This window comes from Oryzias melastigma, linkage group LG14 (genome assembly GCF_002922805.2).
Source record: "Oryzias melastigma strain HK-1 linkage group LG14, ASM292280v2, whole genome shotgun sequence".
Classification (NCBI taxonomy): domain Eukaryota; kingdom Metazoa; phylum Chordata; class Actinopteri; order Beloniformes; family Adrianichthyidae; genus Oryzias; species Oryzias melastigma.
This window is the reverse complement of record NC_050525.1, coordinates 27,787,346-27,813,643: the sequence shown is the minus strand read 5'-3', so window position 1 is coordinate 27,813,643 and position 26,298 is coordinate 27,787,346. Positions and strand designations below refer to the sequence as shown.

General features: G+C 37.6%; 1 protein-coding gene across 1 annotated transcript in view; it reads left to right on the top strand.

Annotated features, from left to right (window-relative positions):
- doc2b (double C2-like domains, beta) overlaps window positions 1-26,298 on the top strand; it is a 141,480-nt gene that overhangs the window by 70,601 nt on the left and 44,581 nt on the right. Inside the window, exon 4 of the mRNA XM_024264167.2 lies at window positions 7,102-7,181. Coding sequence (XP_024119935.1) covers window positions 7,102-7,181 — 80 coding nt within the window. The remainder of the gene's footprint in view (window positions 1-7,101; window positions 7,182-26,298) is intronic.

The window sequence follows — 26,298 nt, the reverse complement described above, 5'->3', positions numbered from 1 at the left end:
ATGAGAGAGTTTAAGTAACTGCAGTACTTGCTGGGTTCTACTTATTTTCACGCAATTTTCCCTCCAAGAGTCACAGAAAAAATAGGTTCAAGGTTTCAGTTTTCTGGGAAAATTCCAAGCGAGTGTTGAAGGGTTAAATACTTTTGAAAGGGTGACTAGATTTATTTACCAGGAAAAATTGTGCCGATTTTTAAGCGAAAGCATAAAATAATTGTTAAAACATTCACGTGAATCCTTTCTGAGTAAAGATAAATGAGGTAAAAGCTTCTGGCTTCGGCGCGGAGACCCCCAGGTTCCATTTTTACTTGTTTCTCTGCCTTCCACAGTGATGTGGGGATAATCAAAAGGTGTTTGACCTACTTTTGCAAGATGTTCTGCCCTGCAGTCAATTTATCCTGTTTGAGTTTCAGCCATTTCCTGCTAATGCACCCCTAATTGCACCTCCATTATATCAAAGAGGGGACTCAAAAAGAGAAGGTCTGAACTCCCTTTTACCTAGCGTGTTGAAATCTGCATTGCGACCGATCATCTGCTCCCTTTGAACACGTCTCTGAGGAGCTGGCGGTGAAACAATGAAGCCGATCCTGCTGGGAGTTTTGTGTGCTTCTGAGCAAAGAGGGGGTCTTCCCGGTCTGCTTCACTCACGAGGATCCCTCGGCTGTTTCGCCTGAAGGGATGTGCCAGAGCAGCAGCGGCGCCCCTCCTAATGCAGCATCACATGACGGCGACTCTGACACCAGCTGTCAGTCAGGAAGTCTCCTGTCCTGTCAGCTCTCTTATCAGCACACATGCCATGTAGCATGAGGCTGTTTCACATCGGGTTCTAATGAAGACGAACTCTCAGAGATCTGATTTGATGTTTCTGTAACACGTCTCAAAGTCAAGGCCCGGGGGCCGGATCCGGCCCTCGGGGTAATTCTATCCGGCCCTCCAGATCATTTTATTTATTGTTATTAATGACCCGATGTTATCTTGTGTTCATTTATGACTTGTATAATTTTGACAAAAAGTATTTTATGAAGAGTAAAATATTGAAAGTTATTTATGGTTTAAGTTGATTTATTCTGGAATAATATTCCTGCCTTTTTATTATTCATAATTATGTTAAAAAGTTAAAAATTTGCATTTTGCTATCTTTTTGGACTATTTTGGAATATACTAAAAAAATTAGGCTATTATGAAGTTTAGCTAATATTTCAGCTACATGCTAGCTGTTTTAGCTAATTTCGGCTTTTCTTTTCAAGTTTTTTTTTAGGCTATTTTTGGAGTTTAGCTAATATTTCAGCTACATCCTAGCTTTTTAAGCTAATTTAGGCTTTTTTGTCTGTGTTGGAGTTTAGCTCATACTTCAGCTACATGCTAGCTGTTTTAGCTAATTTCAGCCTTTCTTTTTAAGTATTTTTAGGCTGTTTTAGTGTTTAGCTAACATATAATAAGCTACATGCTAGCTGTTCTGGCTAATTTAGGCTTTTCATCTTAAGCTTTTTTGTCTGTTAGGCTAATACTTACTTGTTAGGTGTTTGGCTAATTTAGGCTTTTTTTTACAGTTTTTTTTAAGGGGATTTTGAAGTTGAACTATTTTTCAGCTACATACTAGCTGTTTCGGCTCACCTAAGTTTTTTTTTTTTTTCTTAATGCTAATTTGGCATTTAGCTAATATTTTACCTGGCTATCAACTTCAGCGTTTTCAGCTATCAATTTCAGCATCTTCAGGGGCCAAATTCAGCTTTAGCATTCACACTAGCATTATCACAGGTAATGCTATATATCTAGTTCATAATTATGCTGAAAAATTACGGTTTTAAAGCAAAAAAATGTTTTAGATTGTTCAGTAAATGTTTATCCCGTTCGGCCTGTGACTTAAGGTGTGTTTTGGCCCCTATTGCGATTTAGTTTGACACCCTTGTTCTATAAGAATAAAATCACAAAAAAGGGAATCTTGTCTGTTTATAGGTGTAAAATGTAAAACCAATTTTAGGTAATTTTTAGATACTGAGCTTTAAATGTTTTTAGAACATTTTTTGAATTAGAAATCCATCCAAACATTGAAAGTCTGAGCTGAACTGCAGCTAATCCCGAACCTGCAGGACCACGAGAGCAGCACAGTTCTGCACACAGATGCTTCCTTGTCATCACCAACCCCTGTGGAAATCAAGATTACCGACAGCTCTGCAAAGTTTGGTTTGTATTTTGCTCTGCTCTCTGCTGCTCTGCCAACCAACGCTTTGATCCCAGCATGGAATGCAGGATCCACAGCACCGTTTGATAGGAGAGCTGAGTTTAAAAAAGCCAAACACAGAAAATCCATCCTCCCTTAAAGACCCACCAGTGTAAAAATCATGTTCCTGTGGCATTTTCTAATGATGGAGGGAATATGTTGAGAAAATGAAGCTAATTTTTTATATTCAAATTATGGTGAATCAAAAAATGCTGTTGGAAAAAAGGATTAGATTTAGGCTGGATTTGTGTGGATGATCCGTTTTAGAATTTTAAAAACATATTAATCCGGAGTGACTCGTCACCTTCAAATAAAAGACTCAGGTTAAAAACAATCATTGCATTCATTTATTTCTTCCTTGGAGGGCAATTATGGAACTGATCATTCCTTTCAGTTAAATTGGATAATTATTGCCTTCAATAAAGCAGCTACTTGAAATTGAATGAGACCCCACTCTCACCTTTTCTTTGGACTCGCAGAAATTTTCTTCACAGCAAGACTGGAATGACTGCACTGTAGAATCATTGGGACCGTTTTATTCCGTCTCGTAGAGTTCATAGCTACCATGTTTCCCGCAGATACTCGGGGATCTAAAACTGTTGCAAATTCCACACAGAGTCCTGCTGCTGCCCTGAACAGACAAATGCAGGAATAAAGGATCACATTTTAAGGCTTTTTTTTCTCTAGAAACTTCTAGAATAAATATTTTTTCAATCTTCTACTTTATGAAACTGGTCCTAGTGTCACAAACATACATCATTTACATTCAGCTCCAGCGGCTTTTCCCGCCTCATCTCTGTCGTTCAGAGCAGCTGCTTCTCCTCGCTTCCCCGCTTCGCCGGTCCCTGTATTTAAGTTTTTGCATTTAAAGACAATTTCTGTGTTCCTTTATGCTTTTTCTTTGCTCTTTAAACCTCACCATTCACTGCTTCTCCCTCACATTGGGGTAAAGTTCCGTCTCCGTAAAGTTCTTCCCGAGTTCCACATTCCTGTAAATGTGTTAATTGTCCGTCTGGACTGGATGCTAAAGATTGCTTCCATTAAATGAATCATCTTTACGTGAGCGTTTCCACTTCAGTTGGTTTACAGATTCCTCTGATCGTTTTCTCTGAAAGCTGAGGCTCTCGGTTCTTCTGCAAGCTTCGCAGTGTTGGAAGGTTTTAACCAGCAATTCAGGAGAAATGTTATTTAGTAGAAACATCATTTATAGTCTTTGTGTTGTAAACAAACAGCCCTGCAGTTTACACTAAACTTTTCAAAAGTAGTATTTGTTACTTGATAAATAAACCTGCATTTGGACTGAAAAGTATTAATAACTTTAGATAGCTCATAAGATCTGGATTATGGCAACTATAAAACTAAATTAAAAAATGAAAGTGAAGTAAAACATACAGCTGTGTGATATGAATTTGCTTCATCTTCTTTCTAAGCTACTAATTAACCTCTTTGATGACCATTATATTTAATGGATGCATTGTGTCATTATTGTATAAATAGATGCAAATATATCTATTTTTTAGCAATCAAAACAATCAAAAAAAAAACAAAAGAAATAAATATCAAATTTTGGATAATTGTTTATGATTTGATTGGAAAAATAAAAATGTAGAAGTCAAGTACCCCTTTAAATGTTGGCGTTATAGCGAATCTTAACCATAAATGTATACATTTGGATTTAAACATCCAGTACATGTGTCACAAACAGGCAGACGGCTGGATCCATGTGTGCAGCAGGTTTTATTGGCACAGGCAGGACAACAGGAGTGAAAAGCTAAAAGTCCACGAAGCTAAATCAGGGTCAGGCAGGGAGAGGTCAAACTTTAGCATGAGGGCATCAGAGAACAACCAGAGTGGGTCCAGGTGAATGCTGGGAGTGATTGTAGATGGAAAACGACTGTGGAGCTTCTAGGAGAGACAGCAGGGGCTGATGGGAAGTGTAGTGTGGAGACCCAGGAAGTTCTTGCACTCAGGTGATGGAACCCGCTGATGGCCAGAGGAGGAGACAGGGGGCTGATTCATGACGCATTACATATTGAATCGATTAAACGTTTCATTTTTCACAAGTTAAATTAATTGCTTGAAAAGGAGTTAAAGGAGGGAATTTATATAATCATTCCTTATATGTTTTACTTTACTTTTCTTATTTATGATTCTATGATCCTTCTCGTTTGGTTTTTCTTGGTTCTTTTTGCAAATATTTATCACTAATTAATGCAAAATAACAGTTGTTTTTCTGCAGACCACACACATTCATAATAACGGACTAATGCAGACAAAATCACAAAGAATGAGCTGAATGGTTTTTATTTTAACACAAAGAAAATGCTCTCTGCTTCAATTGACTGCCAGAATAAAAGACAAAGGCAACCATTAACTAAGATTTTACTGGATTTTTATCCTCTCAAGATTGTTCTTAAGTAGTTCAGAACTGGCTCTAGAAGAACAGACAATTTGTTTTGTGAGACATTAGTTAAAAGACAGAAATGTGGATAGACATACAACATGCAAAGTGCTTCATCTACAGAAAAATGTTCAACAGCTTAAACAATCTAAATCAAAGTCTACTGGATCTTCCACTCTGATCGTTTAAGAAAAGATTCTGTTCTGAATCTCATCTGCAGCAGTTGGTGTGCAGCTAAAAAAAAAAGAGTTTACACTGTTTAGTGTTTGTGCACAAAAGCTCAGCCAAGTGTCCCCTGGTGTTTTACATAATTTCAACCAGGTTTCCTTCCCGCCAACTCATTAACGTTTTCCCAACAGGAGACACCAGCAACAAATTAAAGCTAAAACGAGTTGCACAAACTGTAAAACCGCCATCAACTATTAATCCCAGAAGCATATCAGAAATAAACAAGTGTTTGTTTGTTTGTGGGTGTGTGCATGTGTGTGTATTGGTTTTCTTCTTTTTGGTGAAGTTTTTCAATCGGAAGCAGAAACTTGGATCTAAACTGGTGGAAATTATTGATTTGGACGCTAACCAGCTATTGATGGGAAGTAATGCTGATGAGGATTTATGCATCTCTGTGGTTAAACAGACAATCCTGAAACTTGTCAGCTGAATCTCCAATTATTGAGAAGGTAATTAAACGTAATGGAAAAGGCTTTCTGTGATGGACTTGCCAAGTTTTTGTCTTTGTGTCTTCTTTACTTTCAAAAATCTAAAGTGGATAAATGAATAGCAGAACGCTGTGAGTTCGAATGAAAAACTCCTCACATTGTGCTGTACAATGAAATTTCTTAGATCAGGTAAAGCAGGAGGAGATGTTCATGACTCTAAGTGTTGTTAAATATCAAGAACAACAAATTTGTGAGCTGTTCATGTATTTAAGCATAAATTAAACTAAAAGAGAAAAAGGCAACAAAGGGAAACTGAATTTTATTCAAACTGTTTTTATGGCTGTCCTGAGATCAACTAACAGTATAGCCATAGGTTTGTTTTTTTTCTACACCTTTTGTCCATCAACTCTTTAAACATAGAAGTACTTAAAAATGTTCCCCTATAGGGTTGGAAGTATGTCATAGAACAAAGTCTATGTTTATGTTAGCATGTCTATGTCTAAAGTCTATGTGCGTTTTGGGCTTTCACGTTCAAAACTCTAGTATTCAGTAGGGCTGGGAATCTCAGGGTAACTCACGATACGATGCGACTCACGATACATTAATCACGATACCGATAGCATCTCGATATGACAAACATTGCAATAATCTATTTATCTTGGTAATCTATGATATAGAACTGTTTTTAAAACAAATGTATCTTTTTAATTTTTCAAAATCTTCTTTAAGAACTTAATTTAAAACACAATATGTTCATTTAACGCTCTATCCAACATTAAAATAAAATGATCAATAAATACGTGTCTTTACAATAATTACATACATTTTAAGGTAACTAATATAAACAAAGCTTCAGTTAAGAACTAAAATGCAGACTATATCAAATAACCTTCTCACTTCAAAGAGTAATAAATGTGGAAATAAAAAGTCATAATGCTGCATTTTAATTAATTTATGTCAGATAGTTGATTATTATTGAGGCACGATATGAACTTTCAGCCTGTTAATATTATAATATCATTGTTTTTACCGTACTGGTATCCATATTCACTCCACCTTCTTTAATTAAAATTTCCTGAACTTTACTTTGATAAACACTTTAGTCACGTTCTCCACGTGTGTACCACTAGCATACTCACCTGTTGGATCAATAACATATCTAGACGTCTCACTTGGACGGTTTTATTGTGGTATTCGGACAGGTTACTGCCGTTCCCGCCCTCACAAACCATGTGATGTTACATTAAAAACAGCGCGCGGTGTCTGCGTCTACTTAATAAAAATACAGACGCAGCTCAGACCTTTTAGCTCGCGGCCCATCTGCCTTCTCACGCACGTTTTCATCTGTATGCGGAGCAGGCGGAGTGAGCGCGTGAGAAGCTCCCCCTCTCCCCACTGCATGTGGAAAAGTAGCAAAGTGCACTCCGTGTTTGCGCTGTACCCACGCAACCATGTTTAAAGCCATTTGGGCTAAAAACGTATTGGTCCGGTCAAAAGTGATGATGGGTTCGCAATAAAATAAAATGATCTGGAGGGCCGGATCGAACGGGCCTTTACTTTGACACGTGATCTACCCCGTTCCACCGCTTGACCTATTTGTTCCTTTCTTGATTGTTCATCTTCTTCAAATACTCTATAAACTGTTAACTTTACGGTAAAAATCATAAAGAAGTTTTTGTAAGATCCTCGCCGTCATAATTCTCGTCTGAGCTTTTCAGCAAATTGTTGCTTGGATTTCTCCTTTTTCATTTGTTGTATTTGTGTCATAACTATTTAGATTTGTGTTTCAGGCTCTAATCTGTCGTTGTCTGTTCTTGTCTCTTCAGCCACGTTGGGAACTTTGGAGTTCAGCCTGCAGTATGACCAGGAGAACAACGCTCTGCACTGCACCATCAACAAAGCCAAGGTGAGCTAACTCGTTACAGCAGCTCCACTTTTCCTGTCTCCACTAAAGTAACCAGCTTAAGCTCCAACAGCACCGATCTGTCAGTGTAGTAAACATGAGAACATAAACTGACATTTTCTCTGGTGAAATCCCTGCTACAGCGAATGGTTTTACAGGAATCCTCTCCTGCATCAACCTACACATGCTGTCAAAAGATGCTGTGAAAAGGGACTTTACACATCCCACTGTTGTTTATGAGAAAAATATTTACCCAACACAATGGCCTGGTATGTATTTCACCTTGTGTGGGAAAGCGCGATTAGAGTTGGTGTTTTATGAGATTTCAGATCAAATATCTGCTGAATTACTGCAGCTTTCATCCACCTTCATCCTTACATCCACCCAATGTTTTTAACCCAGACTCCACCATCCGGATCGGAGGGGGCTCATGCAGGACCCTTAGATATAAAACACGGGTTTCCATCATCTGTGTGCATGTAATTCAAGGAGGGATTTTAGAGAATGTGAGCCCGATCTTTACGCACTAATTCAGTTTTAATTTAATTTACGGAGGGTTCTTCCTTCCTGTTTGTGTGATTAAGTGATGGTCTCCAGAGCCGCGGTCAGCAGCCATAACTCGTCAGCTGCCTGAATAACTGTTGTGGAGGAGTCGTGGGCTCCGGGGGAGCCGGGCTTGGCAGTGGTGCTGGACAGCAGAGCGGGCATCAGGCCATCTTGATTTATGGTTGTTATTTTCTATACTGCTCTCCTCCTGGACTTCGGTAACAGCCTGTCCGAGCAGAGGAAACACTTTTACTCTTTCATATCCTTCATTATGAAGTCGTTTCTGTGCTTTGATTGGTTTGTCTAACGCCGTATTTATTATCATCCAAACTGCAGCTGCCACATTTTTACCTGTAACTGACCAAACCTACGGTGAAAATCAGAATATTTATCCCAGGGGGGAGTTGAATTTGCAGCAGTGCCCATATCACCAAAAGTGTACATGGTCAGATAAAGAATAAAGACAAAAAGCTATTTGGAATACAGCGGAAATTTACAGCGTTCAAGCCAACAGAGTCCAACATTTGTCTTTTAACTTTTTAAGATTTGCTGTTATTTTTCAGACATTAGTTTATTTGATTTACCTCACAGCTCACTGGTAAGTGCTCTACCATATCTGGCATTTTTTTTCGTGGTGTCTGAATCTACAATTCCAAAAGCTTTGTTCCAAAACTGTACAAGCGTTATCTCGTCTGCTGGGTTTGAAGCTGGTTTTTGTTTGTTATGAGTCGGTCTGTCGGCATGGCGTCCATCTGTCCAACAGTTTGGTTGTCAGATTTCTTCAAGATCTTTTGAGAACTTGTCTTAGTATGGAAGGAAACCATGAGCTCAGTTCGTCTGAATGTTTGCTGAATTTTGCTGGAGGCTTTTTTTTTTCTGAAAATGTCAGCAGCGGTCAACACTTTAAACCCCTCCCACCAATAAAAAAAAACATCCACTGCAGAATCTTTTTCATTACTGTAAAGATCTTCCTCCATTATGCAAATATTTGCCAAAAACAATCACATTTTTTGTCCCTTTTGTCCATCCTCCTGCTGTGGGTAGATTCAATGTTTATTATTACATGACATTAAATTGCAGTAAAATATTTGTAGAGTAACACAAGTCTTCATATTTCTATAAGAAAAGCAATTGTTTTTTCACTTTTTTTGTTACCGTCATCGCTGTAAACAAACAAAATATTGCTATAAGAAAAGTTGAGAAATAAAGTGAAAAATATTAAAAGATTTTTTAAAAAAGTAACACAATGTGTAAAAGAAATTCACAAATGGCTCCAAAAGCGAAAATTCGGAATCCAAACTGTACATTAAAGACTGAAGCCGAAAAATAAATAAATAAATAAATAAAAGTTGAATATTTAAAAAAGCAGCTGTGATATATATATTTTTTCTTTTCATTTGGCAACAGTTTTTGGTTTGTAGTTTTTCTTTAAAAGTTTTTATTATTTATTTAACTTTATTTTTTAGTTTTACGTTCACTTTAAGGTGATCGTGATTTGATTCCATTAAATGAATTAAATGAAAAATGCTGGCGTGGCTCATCATCACGATTACATTATAAATAAATGAAAACGTTTGTTCGACAGCTGTTAATTTAGAGTGAATCTCTCCGGATCCTTTGATGGATTTTTCATCTCCTTCCTCTTCATCTCAGCATCATGTTGTTTTCTGCTGCTGCCCTCTCACCCATAAAATAGCAGTTTAATTCCTATCAGTGAATCAGACATTATCTCACAGTTCAGCTGTGAAACGTGGACCTGTTTACTCTACACCACCTACTCTTCAACCTACATTAACCCTCCAACACGGCGTTTCATTGTCTGCTGTCTGCAGACTGCCTTTCCATGCCCGCTGCGCCCACACAGCCGTGCACGCTCTCTGGAACGGTTCCTCTGAGATGTTTCTGCGCCTTTGTTTTCATTATCCTCCACTGTGTCTGCTTTCGTGTCACTGCTTTTACATAAAACAATTTGTCCTCGTTTGTAAACCCGACATTGCAGTGACTGCAGAGTCAGAGAAACGCTTTCCCTCCAACACGTTTGGCTCCGGAATGAGGAAAAGTCTCACAGATCTGAGTTTCAGAAGCTCATCAAAGTCGTGTTTTGTCAGTCTGCTGGATGAACAATGAAGTTACAGAGCTGGTGGGTCAACTGGGCCGTTCTTTGACCGCCTGCCTGGTTTATGCAGCATCAGCTTTTTGAGGAGATCACAGTGAAGGTTTGAAGTGAGAGTGTCTGTCAAAGACTCCAAGAAGCTTTAGAGGAGCTCCGAGTTCAAACAGACGATCACAACAAACCCCGACACGATGGACATTCACATCCTAACAGAACGACTAAAGCAGGAAAATACATACAGATGAAATAAATAAATAAAGTCCCCTCCGAATGAACCTGCAATGTGTGAAGCCTCAGCTGCCATAAAGCTCTCCACTGAAAGAACATCAGCTCTGCTAATAAAACCAACTTTATTGACAAGTTTTGTTCAAACTTTATTTAGAAAATCAAACATCAAATGAACAGAACTTCCTATAAAACACTTTCTGTTATTTTTGAGATTTTTTTTTGTTTTTTAGCAAAAGAGTAAATATTTCATATCATTTGTTTACTGTAAATTACAAGATCATTTTGAAACCCAAAAATTATGATTTTAATGGTGTTTTTAATTTGGGCTGGGAATCTCAGGGTAAATCACGATACGATTCACTTCACCAATAGTATTGCGATATGGCAAATATTGCACTAATCAATATATTACTTTCGTAATCTAATATATATCATTATTTTTAAACAAATATATCTTTTTGTTTTCCCCAAAAATCATGTTTTAGAACAATTTAAAACATATTAATTTAACATCCTTTATTTCTGTCTGCATCTACTTCGACAAAATACAGATGCAGGAAAACGCCGCGCGGCGTGTCCACGCTGTTACGGCGTCACTACATCAGTACCTTTAACAATACTGTTGAGGCTAAAAGCTTATCAGTCTGGTAAAACTTGATAAGGAGGCACTGGTACCAAGCATCCCTTCACTTCACTGTCATACTTGTGAGAAGCGCCCCCTGGTGAACTTCGTTGGTATTAAAAAAAAAAAAAAACGATTAAGGCAGAGATCTGCAACCTGCGGCTCCAGATCCACATGGAGTCTTTATTTCTGAAGGTTTGAACTTTGAGAGTTTAAACAACAGAGAGAAGTGGAAAAATGTTCATGTCTGTCTCAGATGAATATGTAAAGTGTGTAGTGAGGAGTTTTACAGTCCTAAAATATCTAGCATTTTTGTTAAAAATATATATATATATATATAAGTCCAGCAATAAACAAAGGATTACTGTAGATCAAATGGATTTAAAAAAAAGGTTTGTGTTCTGATCCCATGGAGTCATTGTTTCACAGCTGCTATTGTTGCTGATGTTTTACAGATGGGATTCCTTTAACACACAAATGTTTTTAGTGTTTTTAATATGTTGTAGTGGCATTTTTTTCTGATGAATGCAGCCGCATTTTCAGAAAATCAAGCTTAACATGGCATTTTTGACGATTTATTTTTTTTAAATTGTTGTGAATCAGGAGCAGATGAAAAAATACAGTTTGAAAAAATTGTATTTGTGATGTATAACATAAGCTTGCTCCCTGCTCTGCCCTATTCTGATGCATGAAATTGCAGACAAATAGATCCACGAACGTCTTTGTTTTCCTCGTCTGAGCTGGAATCTGGATCCAAACTGAACTGCTGGATTGCTCTGATATTGCTCACCATTTTACTTGAACCGCTAACGTTAGGATGATGGTGTGAGGGGCTGTAAGCTAGTGGTTGAGCGTGTAAACAAAGGATGAAGGGAAATAAGAGGAACCTCACTCAGTACCAACAGTCCCGCTGACAACTCACAGGTGAATTTCCAATTAAGTCCTGCCGCCCTACAGAAACTGTGTCGTAAAAAACAACGCTCTTTTTTGTTTTTTGTTTTTTTTGTTTGTTTATTTTTACTAAAATATGCATAATCATAGTCAAACTCTTTAAAAAGTCTTTGAAAAAAGATCCAAAGTTGAACAGAGGGGAACTTTAAGGAAAAATTGCAAACCAGCGACACTGAGTCCCAAAATTAGTCTGGCACATGTGGACTTCCAAGGAAACTTTTATCAACATTTTCCTTTAGCTCATCTTGTTTGAATCTTATGTTGCACATTTTTTGTCCCTGAAATGTCACGCCCCTGTCCTGCAAAGAAACACTTACAGAAGGCTTTGATAGTTTCTGGTTTTGGTCTGATGCTTCATTTCTTTTTAAATGCAAACATCTTGATTCCAAATAAGTAATGTTTAAGTGAAATGTTAAAATGAAAGGGGCAATAATAAAGGAGTCAAATAATCTGCAAAAAGCCTGACTTGTTTTGGGATTTGTGGACAGAAACATTTTCCTCCTCTGTGTCTCTGCTGCTCACTGTGGCCCACTTCATTCAAAACTTAATTAATGTCAACAAATCAAAAATTCGTTTGTGCCGAGCTTTTCTGTGTCAACAAAGCAATTCAGATTGAAAATGGCTGTAATCAATTTTGTCCTCCGCTTGCAGAGGAAGCATTTCTGCTACACGACTTATGTAAATGAAGTTGTTTACGCAGGAATTTCTATGATGGTTTTTATTTCATGCACTGTGTTCCTGACTTGTCATGTTTGCATGTTAATGTTTCTGTTTTAATTCAAGACCTTTTTCTTTTTCTTCCACCCTCACTCTCTTGCATGCTCTCATCATCTGTGCTTTATAATTGTTGGATAAACAGCTTCCAGTTCCCAGATACAAGAAGGTAAGCTGCTGAGGTGAACTGATGAACACCAACCTGTTGTTTTATCTACCCCAAATCCAGACCCTGCTCACCCAAAAACCAACCCCCCAGCCCGGTTCCTCTCCACACCTTCTTCTAGTTATCGCAGCAGAAACTCCTCTGAGCGATTCCCACTTTCCTGAACTCTTCCCCAGTTGTGTAGCCGGACGAGTTAATGAAAAGCTGATAACGATGACAGGAGCAGTCAAAGCAACGCGCTGATTAACCACAGCTGACTCAAAGGTCAGCCTCCGTTCTGACGGATGGAAGATAAAAACAAACTCCACCAGGCTGCTCAACAGCGGCTTCTCCAACTTTCCTCCTGTGTGTTTCATTACCTGACTGCAACTGCTGATTAACTTCACACAAAAAAGAGTAACACACTCATGTAAAAGAAAGTTTGACAGTTCACATTATTGACAAAGACAGTTCCGCAGATCCTTCGGTTCTAAGTCTGAGTGAAAAGTATGTCCAAAGTGAGTGTTTACAAACTAAATGTGGAACATATTTAACCATTCTGCTCCTGAGGACGAAGGGAGGATCACACTTTGAACTGAACTGGTACTGCTTTCACAGAACCAGAGGCAGGAAAGAACTATAATCACAGATGTAACAGAGTACCAATAATTTAGTAACAAAAAACTCTCTGCTCATCATGGGAAAAATGCTGGAAACCAAAACCAACAAGAAAAGTTGCATTACCAAAGATAATACAAGTGTGAATGCTTTTTGCTGAATCTGGTTGCTGAAGGTGTTGAAGCAATTTACTTTAATTGCTGAAGGGATTTGCTGAAAATGGAAAAGCTCTAAAAGCCTTGAAATGTTATTAAAGAACTATGAAAGACGGCTGAAGTTGGTCTAAATTTCTTAAAAATTGGTTGTAAGTTTGCTTAAAAAACCCTCAATACATGCCAATTTTGCTAAAACATGTTGTGTGTTGCTTAAATAACTGAACTCCAAATTAGCCCAACAAACCTTAGCAGATGCCTCATTAGCCTAAAAAGCTAGCACATTGCTGAAATATTAGCTAAACTCCAACATAGCCTAAAAGTCCTCAGTAAATGCCAAACTAGTCAAAAACATTAGCCTGTTGCTAAAATTTTAGGTAAACTCAAAAGTCGCCTTACAAGCCTCAGTGAATCACAAACTAGACAATAACTTTAGCATGTTACTAAAATATTAGACACATTCCAAATTAGCATAAAACCCCAGGAGATGCCAAACTAACCAAATGAGATAGCATAACTCTTACAGAAAAGCTCAATACCAAATTATTTGAAAACTACTGTAAACAATGGTTTCAAAGTTTTAAAGAATTAGAAGAATTTTTCATTCACTTTCATTGGGACATAATTTGCTCCATATTTCAAAAAGTATAAAGTTTATGAAAACCAGAAATACAAGCAGTAATGTCCTGAACAAGCTGAACGTTTGGATACCAAGATTGCTGCTGGCGACTGGTCGTAGTGAACACTTTTACTACATGTAAGAGGAAGTAGGTGAGACGCTGGCGAGTCATACAGTTTTTTCATGTTGTTCGTACGAGCCTCAGGGGAACTGTAAGACACTCCCCTGAAGATGCTGCCCTCCTCTCTATGACCCTCCACGGACCTCGACAACTCAAAAACCTACAGAACCCGTACGGGTCGACGCTCCCTATGGGTGCATATGACTTAGAGTGTATTCAGATGGACACATTTGGTTTGCTTTCAGTGAACCAGAGTTTGTTTCCCCCAATAATTTGACCTGCGCCAGTAACTTCTGGCCAATGACTGAAGAGATCTTTAGTCACATGTTTTTGTTTACAAGCTTTGGTCTGGGAAATGATAGTCCACTTAACTTGAAGACCGACCAAATGCAAGGTTCGAGGCTCGGTCCAGAACAAATCATTTTTTCAGTCTGAATACACCTTAAGGCTTTAAATACATATGGCTAATCACCAAAGTACAGGTCAGTTGTGACACCTCAACAGGATCCACAGGTGAATGGGCGGAGTCACAGCCAACATGGACAGAAACCCAAGAAAAAGGACAAATTGAGAACAAAACAAGAAAATCCTGGCGCGATTCCCAAATCCTGTACCCGAATCGATCGGTGTTCCTGCAGACTTTTTTTCATTGTGACTGTCGGTGCTGAACAAACAACAAAAAGAAGAGAAAGTAGATTTCTTTTGGTGTGTGAACCCAGAGTGAATACAGTCTTGTTAATTAGTCAAGTTTGATTTTGGTTTATTCCCTCAACGGTTGATCGATTCCTGCAGGCCAAAGATCTTTGCAATCAATGCTGGAGTCAACATTGATGATTTTCTCCCTGAAGCACCGAAAACATCAACATTTGAGCTACACGTCTAACTCCCATGATGCAGTTTGTTTATCAACAAAAGATATATATACACTTGTAACCCTGCAGCAACAGGGGAGTACACAAAATCTGGCAAACTTTAATCACACAGTACAGCGGTTAATCAACACGATGTGCTCCGTCAAAAGGATAACATAAGAAAAATGAATATTAGCTGAAACACGAGTCCTTTACCGCTCGGTTACACCATAGTGACAGAAGATGATGGAAGAACGGCACAAAGGCTGTGATGAAAGGCTAAAACTGCTGACAAATACTGACACTGCAGAGAGCTTAGAGAGCAGATTCAGAGGACAGGCCTCTTTATTCTGCATCTGTCTTCACCGAAGCATTAAAGAAGATCGTCCAATCCCTTAAAACGCCCCTTAACGAGCTGTCTGAAATGCTCTACAGTGATTGGACGAGACACAAATTGAGATAATGAAGCCTCTTGTCGGAAAAATTGGGAAAGTAGGTGTTAGAAGGTGTTAGGTTGTACAAAGCTTGAATTCCAAGATTCATGGAAAGAATACAAAAATATTAGATCATGTCTGAGGTTTGTGTTTTTCTTTTGTTTAGAAGCGTTTTTCTTTTACAGAAGTCTTGTTCTGCTGGAGAGCGGGAAACCCCAGCTGCCATTAAGGCTTTTCCCCGTGTGGGAGCAGCATCTACTTCTCCAATTGTGAAAAACTGAAAAATAAAAATAAAAAAAGCCTCTTAACGACTCTCAAAGCAGCATTTTAATCATGTTAATGTTTCAGTCAGACGTTTAAAAACTCAAATCAGGAAAATCAGGTTTGAAATGCTGCAGCGGGCGTCTGCGGAGATATTGGAAAGACTTCCCGTGGTACCAGACACAGATTAGGTTTTTGAGTGAGTTTTCATCATACCAGGGGTGGTGAGACTCAAACAAATGAGAAAAGCTCATCTTAAACCGACTTTTCCATCTGTTTAAGACACATTTAAACAAACAAAAGGAAACACGAGCAGAAACATAAACTAGCTGCTGATTTTTCTGTAGGAAAAACTCACAGAGAGTCGAGAACTTTTAGTTGAGTCCAGTCTAAAATATATTTTAGTGCAGACAGATTTAATGCCATGATGGTACAAACTTAAAATACCTTTATTGGATTTCCTGTAACTTCAACCTCCTGAAAATTTTTCCTTTGGTTTGTTGTAAAGAATTCCATCATTTCTAAAGATGTCTTACTGACTGCACAAAGCCACAGTTTCTGGAGCTGTCATACAAAACAGGTTTTCTACCACAGCGAGAACAAGTCTTGAAACATGAGATTTTCAGGAGATTTAACTGCTGTTTAACTTTTTTGCACAGGAGACGTTTCTGGCAACACCCAAAGAACATGCTCTCTTTGACGTGCCGTAACTCTGACCATTTACATGTAAATAAAAAATGTTGTCTGTTGGTCATTTCCAAATTTTTGATAAATTAAAATAAACTTGTTTAATTCTTGAAAATATAGTCAAAAACCATCTGTGTGCTGCCCCCTAAAGGTTGAATTGAGGTATTACAGTTGAATTGGTCAAACCATGTAAGTTTCAGAAGTCTGACGTCATGATCTGCAGCTCCAGTAATGATAACACCTCAGCCCTCAAGCTCCACCCCTCTGACTGGATTTTCAAATTCCAGTGGGTGGAGTCAGTCGCACATCAATGTAAAGGTTGGGTCATCTAGACCCCATAAGAGAGCACGAGGGTTAAAGTTAAATACCTGTATCCTTCTGTAGTTTTAGTGCATAAACAGTTAAGATTAAGTTGAGAATAAATTTTTCTCGACTTCAAATTATCTCACCAATGTGTAATTTTCTGTTGACATTCATAAATGTTTCTTTTCTAATCAGTTTGAAACTTGTAAACATTTTAAAACTTCTTCAGTAGATTGTAATCTTTTTTCCCATTGTAAGATCAATAGAGTTATATTTTAATTTGTCATAAATAACAATAACACCTAATAAGTAAATGATGGAATTCGTTATTCTTACATTAATGTTATTAGACTGTGAAAACGAGGCTTTGATCTTTGGAATCTGTGGGAACAGAAGATGAGGGACGGAGGCCTCGGTGTTGTTTCTTTTGCTAACCTCCTCACTTTCTGCCAACATGATCAAAGTTATTTATTTTTGAAGGAATTGTCTTTTCTTAATGACCTAAACAGTTGATTTTCTGCCTCTAAAACCACCATATCCAGGTGCTAAAGCAACACAAACCTCCTTTCTGCTGACGTTAGGGTGATTAATGGAGCCCAACCGCTGGAACGGGACGTCGCCGTGAACTCGGAGCTCCCATGGACCTCAGACGTGTTAACCCCGTCTTTAACGTGACTTTGGGTCAGCTCCCCCACCGTGAATCAATGCCCCCCCCTCTCAATGCAGCCTGTTATCTGCTGCTCCAGGTGATTGATGCTTCCTCCACCTGCATGTTAGCAGGCCAGTCCGACACGATAACAAAGACGTATGTCCCCTCCATGAAAAGTCTGATCGCTCAATGGAGAAGAAGCACCTCTGTGAAAAACTGACATGAAGCAGAAAAGAAATGTGAGGCAAACGGTAAATAGAAGAAAAACAGAGAAAGTTCTTCTGATTCTACTACGACTACAAACTTCTGAATCAGTTTGATTCAAGATGACACGATAACAGTCCGATATGATCCAACTACCTATACATATATTTACACATTTTCATTAAAACACATTAAAAAAAAAATTACTCTGTGAGTTTAACTGAGTAAAGGTGGAACCTTTTATTAACCTAGAGAAAAGTTGTGTTTTTAGCTTTAGAAAAAAGCTAGTATTTCATTTTTACGAAAAATTGATTCTTTAGATTTTATTAATAAATATTAGAACTTTTTAAATATTGTCATTTTAATTAACATATTTTTAAACTTAAGCTTTGATATGACAGAAACAATAGAATAAACCCTCTTAAGCATGTTTCATTTTTTCCCCATAATTTTTATTTTATTTTATTATTTTTTTTTTCAACAATAGTTACTGCAGTCTTAGAGATTTTTTTCTTCTTCTGTCTTTTTACTCTTTTGTGCAGTCAAGCAGTTTTCACGGGAGCAGAATGAGTTCCTGCAGAAACAGTCAGCATCTTCCCATAAAATGATGAAGTCCGAGTGGAAGCATGCGCTGCTTCGATGCCTGGAAATATCACTGAGCATCATGGTGCCTTCACACGTGTGCAGGTCGTGCGCCCTGATGCTCGTTCACATCAACAGCGATGCTGCTTTTGAATGAGCTCAGGTCTGGAGGGTTTTTTGGTGGATAAAAAGATCATTTTGTGTTTCTAAAGTGAAGTAAAAGTTTTTAAAAGTCACAGCACCTTTCTTTAGGTTGCTGAACATTCAGAAACTTCCCTCCAGGTTCTAATTCACTCTGAGACTGGCTTTATTCTACACTTATGTTCCTGTTGCTCTGCTGTGACAAGTTTCAGAACCATCTTCATGTCAGATGTTTATCCTGACCTGTTTTAAGTCGTAGTCACATTCATCCTTATGTGTGCTGCGGGTTTTTGTGATGGTCAGGTCCATAAAAGGTTATAGTTTCAGTGATTTTTGAGAGCGACAGCCCATATGTTGCAGTGATGAGTCATTTTAAAGTTCCTGTTCCTTTGACATCTCCTTATATTGATCAGTTGGCCCAACAGTCACCAGACTTCTTCCTGCCTTATGACAGTGCGTCAACACTTTTTTTTCTAGGGTATGTGTATTGGCAAGAGTCTGGTGATATGATACGTATCACAATTTATCCCAAGACTATACCAGAACAATTTCACTATTTTTTAATAAATGCACCAGATTTCTCTACATTTTCTGTGTCTTTTATAAGGAGGGCGACAAAAACTTTTGGCGGTAGCTCCGCCCACACGCAGCCGGAGCGTCAGGTTTCTGAACACACTTTTGTACCGAGCAGCCACGTTGATGCTGTTAAAACAAATGTGGAGGACGTGAATTTGATGCGCAAATCGCGTTTAATGTGAATGGACAAATGATGCGCGCGGCGATCCGTGGCACACGTCTGTGCAGAACCGGGACTGGTGATCCGTACGGATCATCTGTGCACCCCTAGAAGATTACTGTGGGATCCAGTATCAGAGCGAATAAAATAATGAAACTCAGAGACGTGAGTCTGTCCAACATCAGCACCACTGCTTTCACTACATCTCCCATGATGCATTGGGTTATGTGACGGCGTCTCTTACTCCGCTGCTGTTTACTGTCATGAAGCACAACAAACACAAACATCTGTTATAACAGTTTGTATTAAACCTTCTTAATGAAAGTAGGAAAACAGTTTAGTTCTTCAAAGTTTGAATTGGGGAAGAAAGAAGTTACAGTCAGAGATTCCAGAGTTTTGGTCCGAGTCGTCTTCAGAAAAGAAAAGCTGATTTCTAATAATGTCTGGATCGAAGGACAAGTTCACTCTCAGACTTCAGTCACTTTTGAAGTTAGTTAAGTTTAAATGGAAGTAATGACAAAATAAGACACATTGGCTAACAGAGACATTTAAACTGAAACGATTAAATCAGCAAAAATTAATTAAACATTTTTGTTAATATTTTTGATTTAGACAAAAACAAATGATAATCAATTTCATTTGAAGCAACAGAATAAATACGCATAAAAGCAGAGCACAATTAAGTAAAATAAATAAAATAAGCCAGTAAAGAACAGTAAATCAAAGTAGATTTAACAGGTGAGTTTTAAGTCAGGATTTGAAAAATAGCGGCTGGGTGGCTCAGTGGGCTGGGTGAAGGGCTGACACGCCCTGGGTTCGATTCCAGGGTTGTCCACTGATCCCCACCCAGATTGGGTCCTTAGGTAAGACCCTTGACCTGCTGCCCAACTGGGTCCCTGTGCCCCTCAAGTACAGGGTTGTGACAGGAAGGGCATCCGGCGTAAAAACTCTGCCAAATCACTGATGCGAAACAGTGGGTGCTGTTACGCTGTGGCGACCCCAAATGGGATAAGCAGAAAGTGAACCACGGTGGTCCATTTTTGGTTTAAATTTAACAAGCACGCTTTGATTATATATTTGTTCAAAAATACAAATGCTCTAGCATAGGCATAAAAAATAAGAATAAATGTTTAGAAAGAATGTCATTTTATTTGGTTTTTTGAGATTACAAGAAAATGCATTTTAGTAAACAAGAGGGAAAAACAACAACCTGGGCAAACTGTCAACTAATTTCAATTTTCAAAACTATTGCAACTATTTTTTTAATATTTAGGAAACTGTAATTTTTTTTTGTGGGGGGGGGGGGTGAATTATTACAAAAATGCATGAGAGATCGTAGAGGGAATGTACATGAATACAGACTATAGAGTTTTTTGTTGTTTTTTTGCTGAAAAGGAAAACGAGCACCTTGGCTCAAAAAAGGTTGAAAACAATAACGTCACTTTTGATGGTTTTTGAGATACAGAACTTGAAAATTATTTATTTTCTATGAGAGGAAGGTTGCAGGAAATAAAACAAACGATAAATCAAAATGCTACCAGAAGTTATAGCATATTAATCCCAATAGAGACTTTCAAACTACAAGTGAAATATTTTTTTATATTACTTAAAAAGAAGCATTAAAAAAATTGAGCAGAATATAATAAAACAAATGGATAACGTTGTACGTTTTGGTTCAACCTGCCGTTTTTTGTGAACTTCTCTCTAAAGCTATGAAGTTATTTATTATTTCCAGCTCATGTTTTCCTTTTAATACTAATTATTTATCTAGAGAAAAAAGGATCTTCGCTTCCTCTCATGGCATTTTTATGACGCTATTCATAAGAGCTGTCATGAAGGAACTCATGTTTGATGGAAGCTGTGTGGACACACTCCCATCTGCCTGCTGCAGCGGTCATTTCTCCAAAACTCCCTGTAATTATGATCAACACACTATTCACGCCATCCGCAGACGGATGCAGCTGTCGCAATCGCTCACTCTGAGTGGAGAAAACGGGCAGAAAGCTCTGTTTAAACCTGACGGGTAACGTGAAAACCCAGAGGTGAGTGTTGGAGAGCGGTGGATGATGGCTGAGCTTTTCTGTGAACATAAAGAGTCTTTATATGTGGGGAGGAGAACATACACATCCAAATATTTTCAGCCTCCATGCAGCCGGGCTGTTGCTCTGATAATAGAAAATGAGAAGTAAGATTGAAGGGGAAGGGTCACGGTTGCCACAGAGATTGGGGCTGCAGAGTGAATTCTGGTTTAGGGTTCTTTATATTTCTGTCTGCTGCTTCATGCACTCCGCTGTCTCATCATAACATGTTTCAGTTTAAAGATCAAAACGTTTCTAAATAAATTATTTTTATCTGTCACATATTTACCAGAGTTAAAAAATCTGAAATTCCCACAAAAAAGATGTCTAAGTAAAATATTTTGGCATTAAAGGGCCTATATTGTGCTATTTTTAGTCTTTTAGAGTAAACTATATCTGTTTATGACATTATATTAACTTTGGCACAGTAACAAGTAATACAACATTTTTTGATCAAATATGACATACTTTTGTGAATTCTTTTCCTACCCAGAAGTAAGTCGCCTTGATCTCTGAGGCTCCGCCCTTCACTCCTTGTGGGTACTGCCCATTTCATGATGTAATCTTAGAGCCGAAATTTGAAAAACGTTCTACTGATCACCGCTAGCTCTGCGGAGAAAGTGTGTGTGTGTGTGTGTTAGCCTGGAGGCGGAGCTAGCTTCACAGACTCTTCCTGGAAGAGGCGGTTCCCCATTTTGTGATGTCACAATATGAGGACCCACTCGTTTTTCTGGATTGGGAGGGGCTGGTGCTCAGACAAAAGGGTTTTAGAGGAATGCTCAGAGATGCATGAATGCATCAAAATACCTTTTTTTGTGAGGAATGAACATTATAATACAGTTAAAATCTAAAGACAAGTTATGGTAAATGGTAATTTATTGTTATTAACGGCCCAATGTTATCATGCTCTTATTCCTACCTTGAATAATTTTGACAAAATGTATTTTTATGGAGTGTAAAATTTTGAAAGTTTGATTTATTCTGGAATAATATTCCTGCCCTTTTTTATTCATAGTAATGTTAAAAATGTAAGAAATTTGTTCTTTTTCTGAAGTTCATGTGTACAGGCCTGGACAGGAATTTTTCGGATAATGGCAAATGACCGCAGCATTTCTTTAGGTTTATGTTTTTGTTCATGTAGCTCAATGGGTTATTTTTTTATTCCAATTGAATTCTCTTAATCGTATTTAAAGACATCCACATGAGTTCAGCTGCAATCGTAAAAACAAAAGCATTTTTCTGGTCTTAATATCTAACCAAACGGAAAGTGTGTGAACCTTTAGGAAAATGTGAAGCAGCAACAGCTGTTTTTGTCAGAGAAGATGATCCAAAGCAGCGCTGCCTACTTAAGGATTCACTGCTGTCACTTTTGACAGAAACTCCTGCTAAGTAGTAAACTGTGAGCTCGACTTATCTGATTGTGAGCAAAAACATCCGCTTTTTTTTTTTTCATTTTCGAAGACAAATACAAAAAAATGGTTACCAAGGACAACGGGGACGTTCTGATGAGGAAGAAAAGGGTTGCTGCTGGTTTTTTTTTTTTTTGTGTAGCCACAGGATTTTTTTTAACCATTTTATAAGAGATTGTGGTGAGGTGTTTTGTGTTTTTACGCAGATCTGAGTCGTCTTAAAGCAGAACAGTGAAGGTTTTATTGTGTGTTTTTATTTCTCTTGATCATCGAAGGACACACACTAACCTTGTATTTGTGCGTTTTTGTCACTGAGTTTCTGTCTGAACTTCAACCTGTGAAGAAGGGGTTGTTACTGAAGTAAGCATAAGTATTTTTACACAATAAAAGTATGTATTCATTATATTAACCCTTTAAAATTGAGCTTTAGCTCTAGTGATGTTTTTTTTTATTATTACTATCAGAGATGGGTAAAGTATTCAAAGTTTGTACTCAAGTATTTGTACTGTTACTCAAATAGAAGTAAAAAGTATAAATTCAAACAATTACTTGAGTGAAAGCAAAAAGGCTAATGGTTAAAAAAAGAACATAAAGACAGATTTTGTTTCTGAAGTAATTAGTATAATTGATGAGTTTTTAATTGATTAGGGCTGTAGTATGAATGAATGTTGCTAATTACACACAGACAGCTTGTTCGTTTAATGGATTTAAACAGAAGAACATTCTTCTGAGGCTGACACACAAACATGTTGTGTTTTCTTAAATATTTATAAATATTTCTGTCTTCTTAATGCATTTCCGTGAAACGTGTACATTATGTGGCCCGGAGATCCTGACTGAGCTGCTTATAGAGCGCTAATAATAATATTTGACATCACTGGTGGAGGGGGGGCTCTGAGCTGGTTATGTAAATGAGTGTCTGCAGAATGAATCGTGGAGCTCAGGGAGTGAATGAGTCATCTGGTAACTGATAACACACCCAGCAGGTCTTTATTTATCACCAGCAGCCCATCAGCAGATAAATCGGAGGCTTTCTGCAGCTTTTTATAGCCAAGACAAATATGTGAGGATGCTGGCATGAATCAAACATGGAGGCACAGGTTGGAGTTTTTGCCTTAAAGCCGACAAGAATTCTCACATTTCTGGTTTGGTTAGTTTTTTTCTAGATATAGAAGTTTATTAAACTTTTTTGTGGAGTCCAAACTAAACGGTTTCTGCTGATTTCCTCTCAGCTTCTGACGTGCGCTACAGTGCTGTGTTCTCCTATTATAAACTCATCTAGAATTTGATGAGGTTTTTATTAAATTAACATCAAATGTGTTTACAAAAACAAATAATGGGTTTAAAAGATTATTAGCTAGAACAATTGGAGGGTTTAGTTTGGAGCTGAACTGTGGGCTAAAAGTTTTCATTTGGGTCGTCTGATGTGCTCCCCAGGTTTACCTTTGAGGAAGGTGTAGGTCACTGGATCTGTTTGTCCTGCAGTCTCCTGTGAGAGTTCCTTTAGATAAAAGCTTCTGCTAAATGCTGCAATGGTGGAAAAAAACAGTCAACTGAAATAAATTGGATTATTATAATTGCAAAATGCACGAGCCTTTGGGAGCTTTTAGTTTGCTACAGAAACCAGTTTAACCGTGGAGTTAAAACTTTTTCTAGAGTTTAAAGGCCCATTTGATGGGAATGGTGTTTTTAACATTTTCTTATGGCATTTTTCTGATGATCAAGAGCAAATACTGTTAAGAAAATTAATTACATTTCTGAATATTTATTTATTTATTTAAATTGTTGTGAATCAGGAGCAACTAATACAGTTTAAAAGAGCTTATTTGTGATGAAGAAAATAAACTGGGTGGGGCCACAAGCTCCCTGCTCCGCCCTGCAACAGGGAGGGGAAGAGGGGCGGGGCTACTAGGAGGTGAATTTCTAATGAACTCCTGTCGCTCTGCAGAAACTATGTTCTAGATCAGTGGTTCCTAACCCTTTTCAGGCCACGGACCGGTTTAAATCGGACCGTATTTTTACTGAGCCGGTCCAAACAGGGCTGAAGTTGGTATTTTTAAGCTTTCCGGTTTCTGAAAATCTGTTTCAAAATAAAATGTTTCTACAATAAATTTGGTTTAAAAACGTCTAATAATATCAGTAGATTTTTTTTTTTTCCCAGAGATGATGAAGATTCCATGACACAAAGTTGTTTATTCGTAGAAATAATTTCCGATTTGAAAAAAAATCCCTAAAAAACATCTCATGACTTTTATCCCATAGAATTTTATTTTAATCCTGAGTCCAGACTCTGATTGTCTCTCAGATTGATCATATTTTGACTTTCCATAAATCTTCATTGGGTATTTTTCAACACAAAGGAACATTTTCAGAGCTAAAGTTTCTGAACCTAATTCAGCCTTGCTGTAGGACGATTCTCAAATGTCTCTTTTACAAGTTTCCACACTTTATTTGATTGAATCTTCATTCTCTGTAAAATGTTTGATCTTTGTGATGAAGATTTTCCCTTTAACATCAAAGTGGAGGCTAACAACCGGATGCTAGCTTCAGCTACAGCCGACTTTTAAGGTGTGATGGATAAATAAAGAAAAATAAAATCACGCAATCATCGTAAAACTGGTGTTTTTAAACTCTGATATAAACGTGAATCCATTGTCTCTTCAACTTTATTATCTGCATGTGAAGCACTCAAATCTGTCGCTGCGTATCAGACAGAGCAGACAACCATCTCTATAATTCTGTATGTGGAGTTAGACTCCTGCTTTTGTCTGTAAACAGCAGTTTTATTGTTCTATGAAGCTGAACGTTCGTCTTTTGTTTAACCACTGGCTCTTTTCTCCCCGGAGAAATACGTTTTACTGTTTGGTTTGTGTTAGCTTTTGGCTCCTAGCTTAGCAATCCAAGTAGCCACTTTAAGTCACGTGACCAAAATTAATTCTGTGAACAGAATCCAGCAATTTTCCAAAATAATAAAATAAAATCATCTAAGTTAGCTCTTGTATTTCTGTTTTTCTGTCTGCGGCCCGGTACCAAGCAACCCACAGACCGGTACCGGTCCGCCGCCCTAGAAAAATGACACATATTTGTTAAAACACAAATAATTCTGAGTATATTATTTGCACAAATGGTTCAAGAGTTACTGGAGCCAGAAAAGCTCTGAACTTGCAAGTGGGTGGAGCTATAGATGGACTCAACAGAACTCTAGTCACATTCTAGAAATGTATGGAAAGATCTGAGCACCTGAACTGAAGCATGCAATAGTTTCTCCCGTAAATGGGAAATTGTTGACTTGAGTTTTTTGTTGTTGTTGTTGTTTTGGTAAAACTGACAGTAAAACTTTCTAAATTAAAAATAATTTTCTTGTTCAGCAAAATTTGACATTTGTAAATTATCAAGCACCTTCTCTTTTGTTTTAATCAAGGAAATAGTCTTACTCTTTATTGTAGTTCTGACCCATCTGATTCATGTAATGTTTGAGGTACATTTTGTTTTATCGATATTACTTCATGAACTTTTTCTTGTACAATTTAATCTATTTTTATCTGATTCTTTAAATGTTTTATTCTGTCATTGTACAGCACTTTGTGTCTGTATGGGCAATTGAAGTGCTTTATAAATAAAATGTATTAGTATTATTTGTAAAACATATGTTTTTTGTTAAATTGTAGTTTTTAATGTTTTTTGTTATATTTGACAATTTACAAACAGATTAAAAATAAACGGTGGGTAATTCTGCCTATAAGCTTGTGTTGAGCTAACTGTAGTGTTTCTGTTTAAATGAATCTACATTAGCCCTAAAATATTTGATGTGCAACTTTTTTTTTTCATTTCTAAACTGTATTTTTCTAACATTTTCTCCTATTTTTTTCTTGATGTTTTCTGGATGTTTTAGCCCAGTAGAATCAGTTAAACTGACATCTGAACCCATTTCTCTACTTTCTCCCATCTGTTCCTTT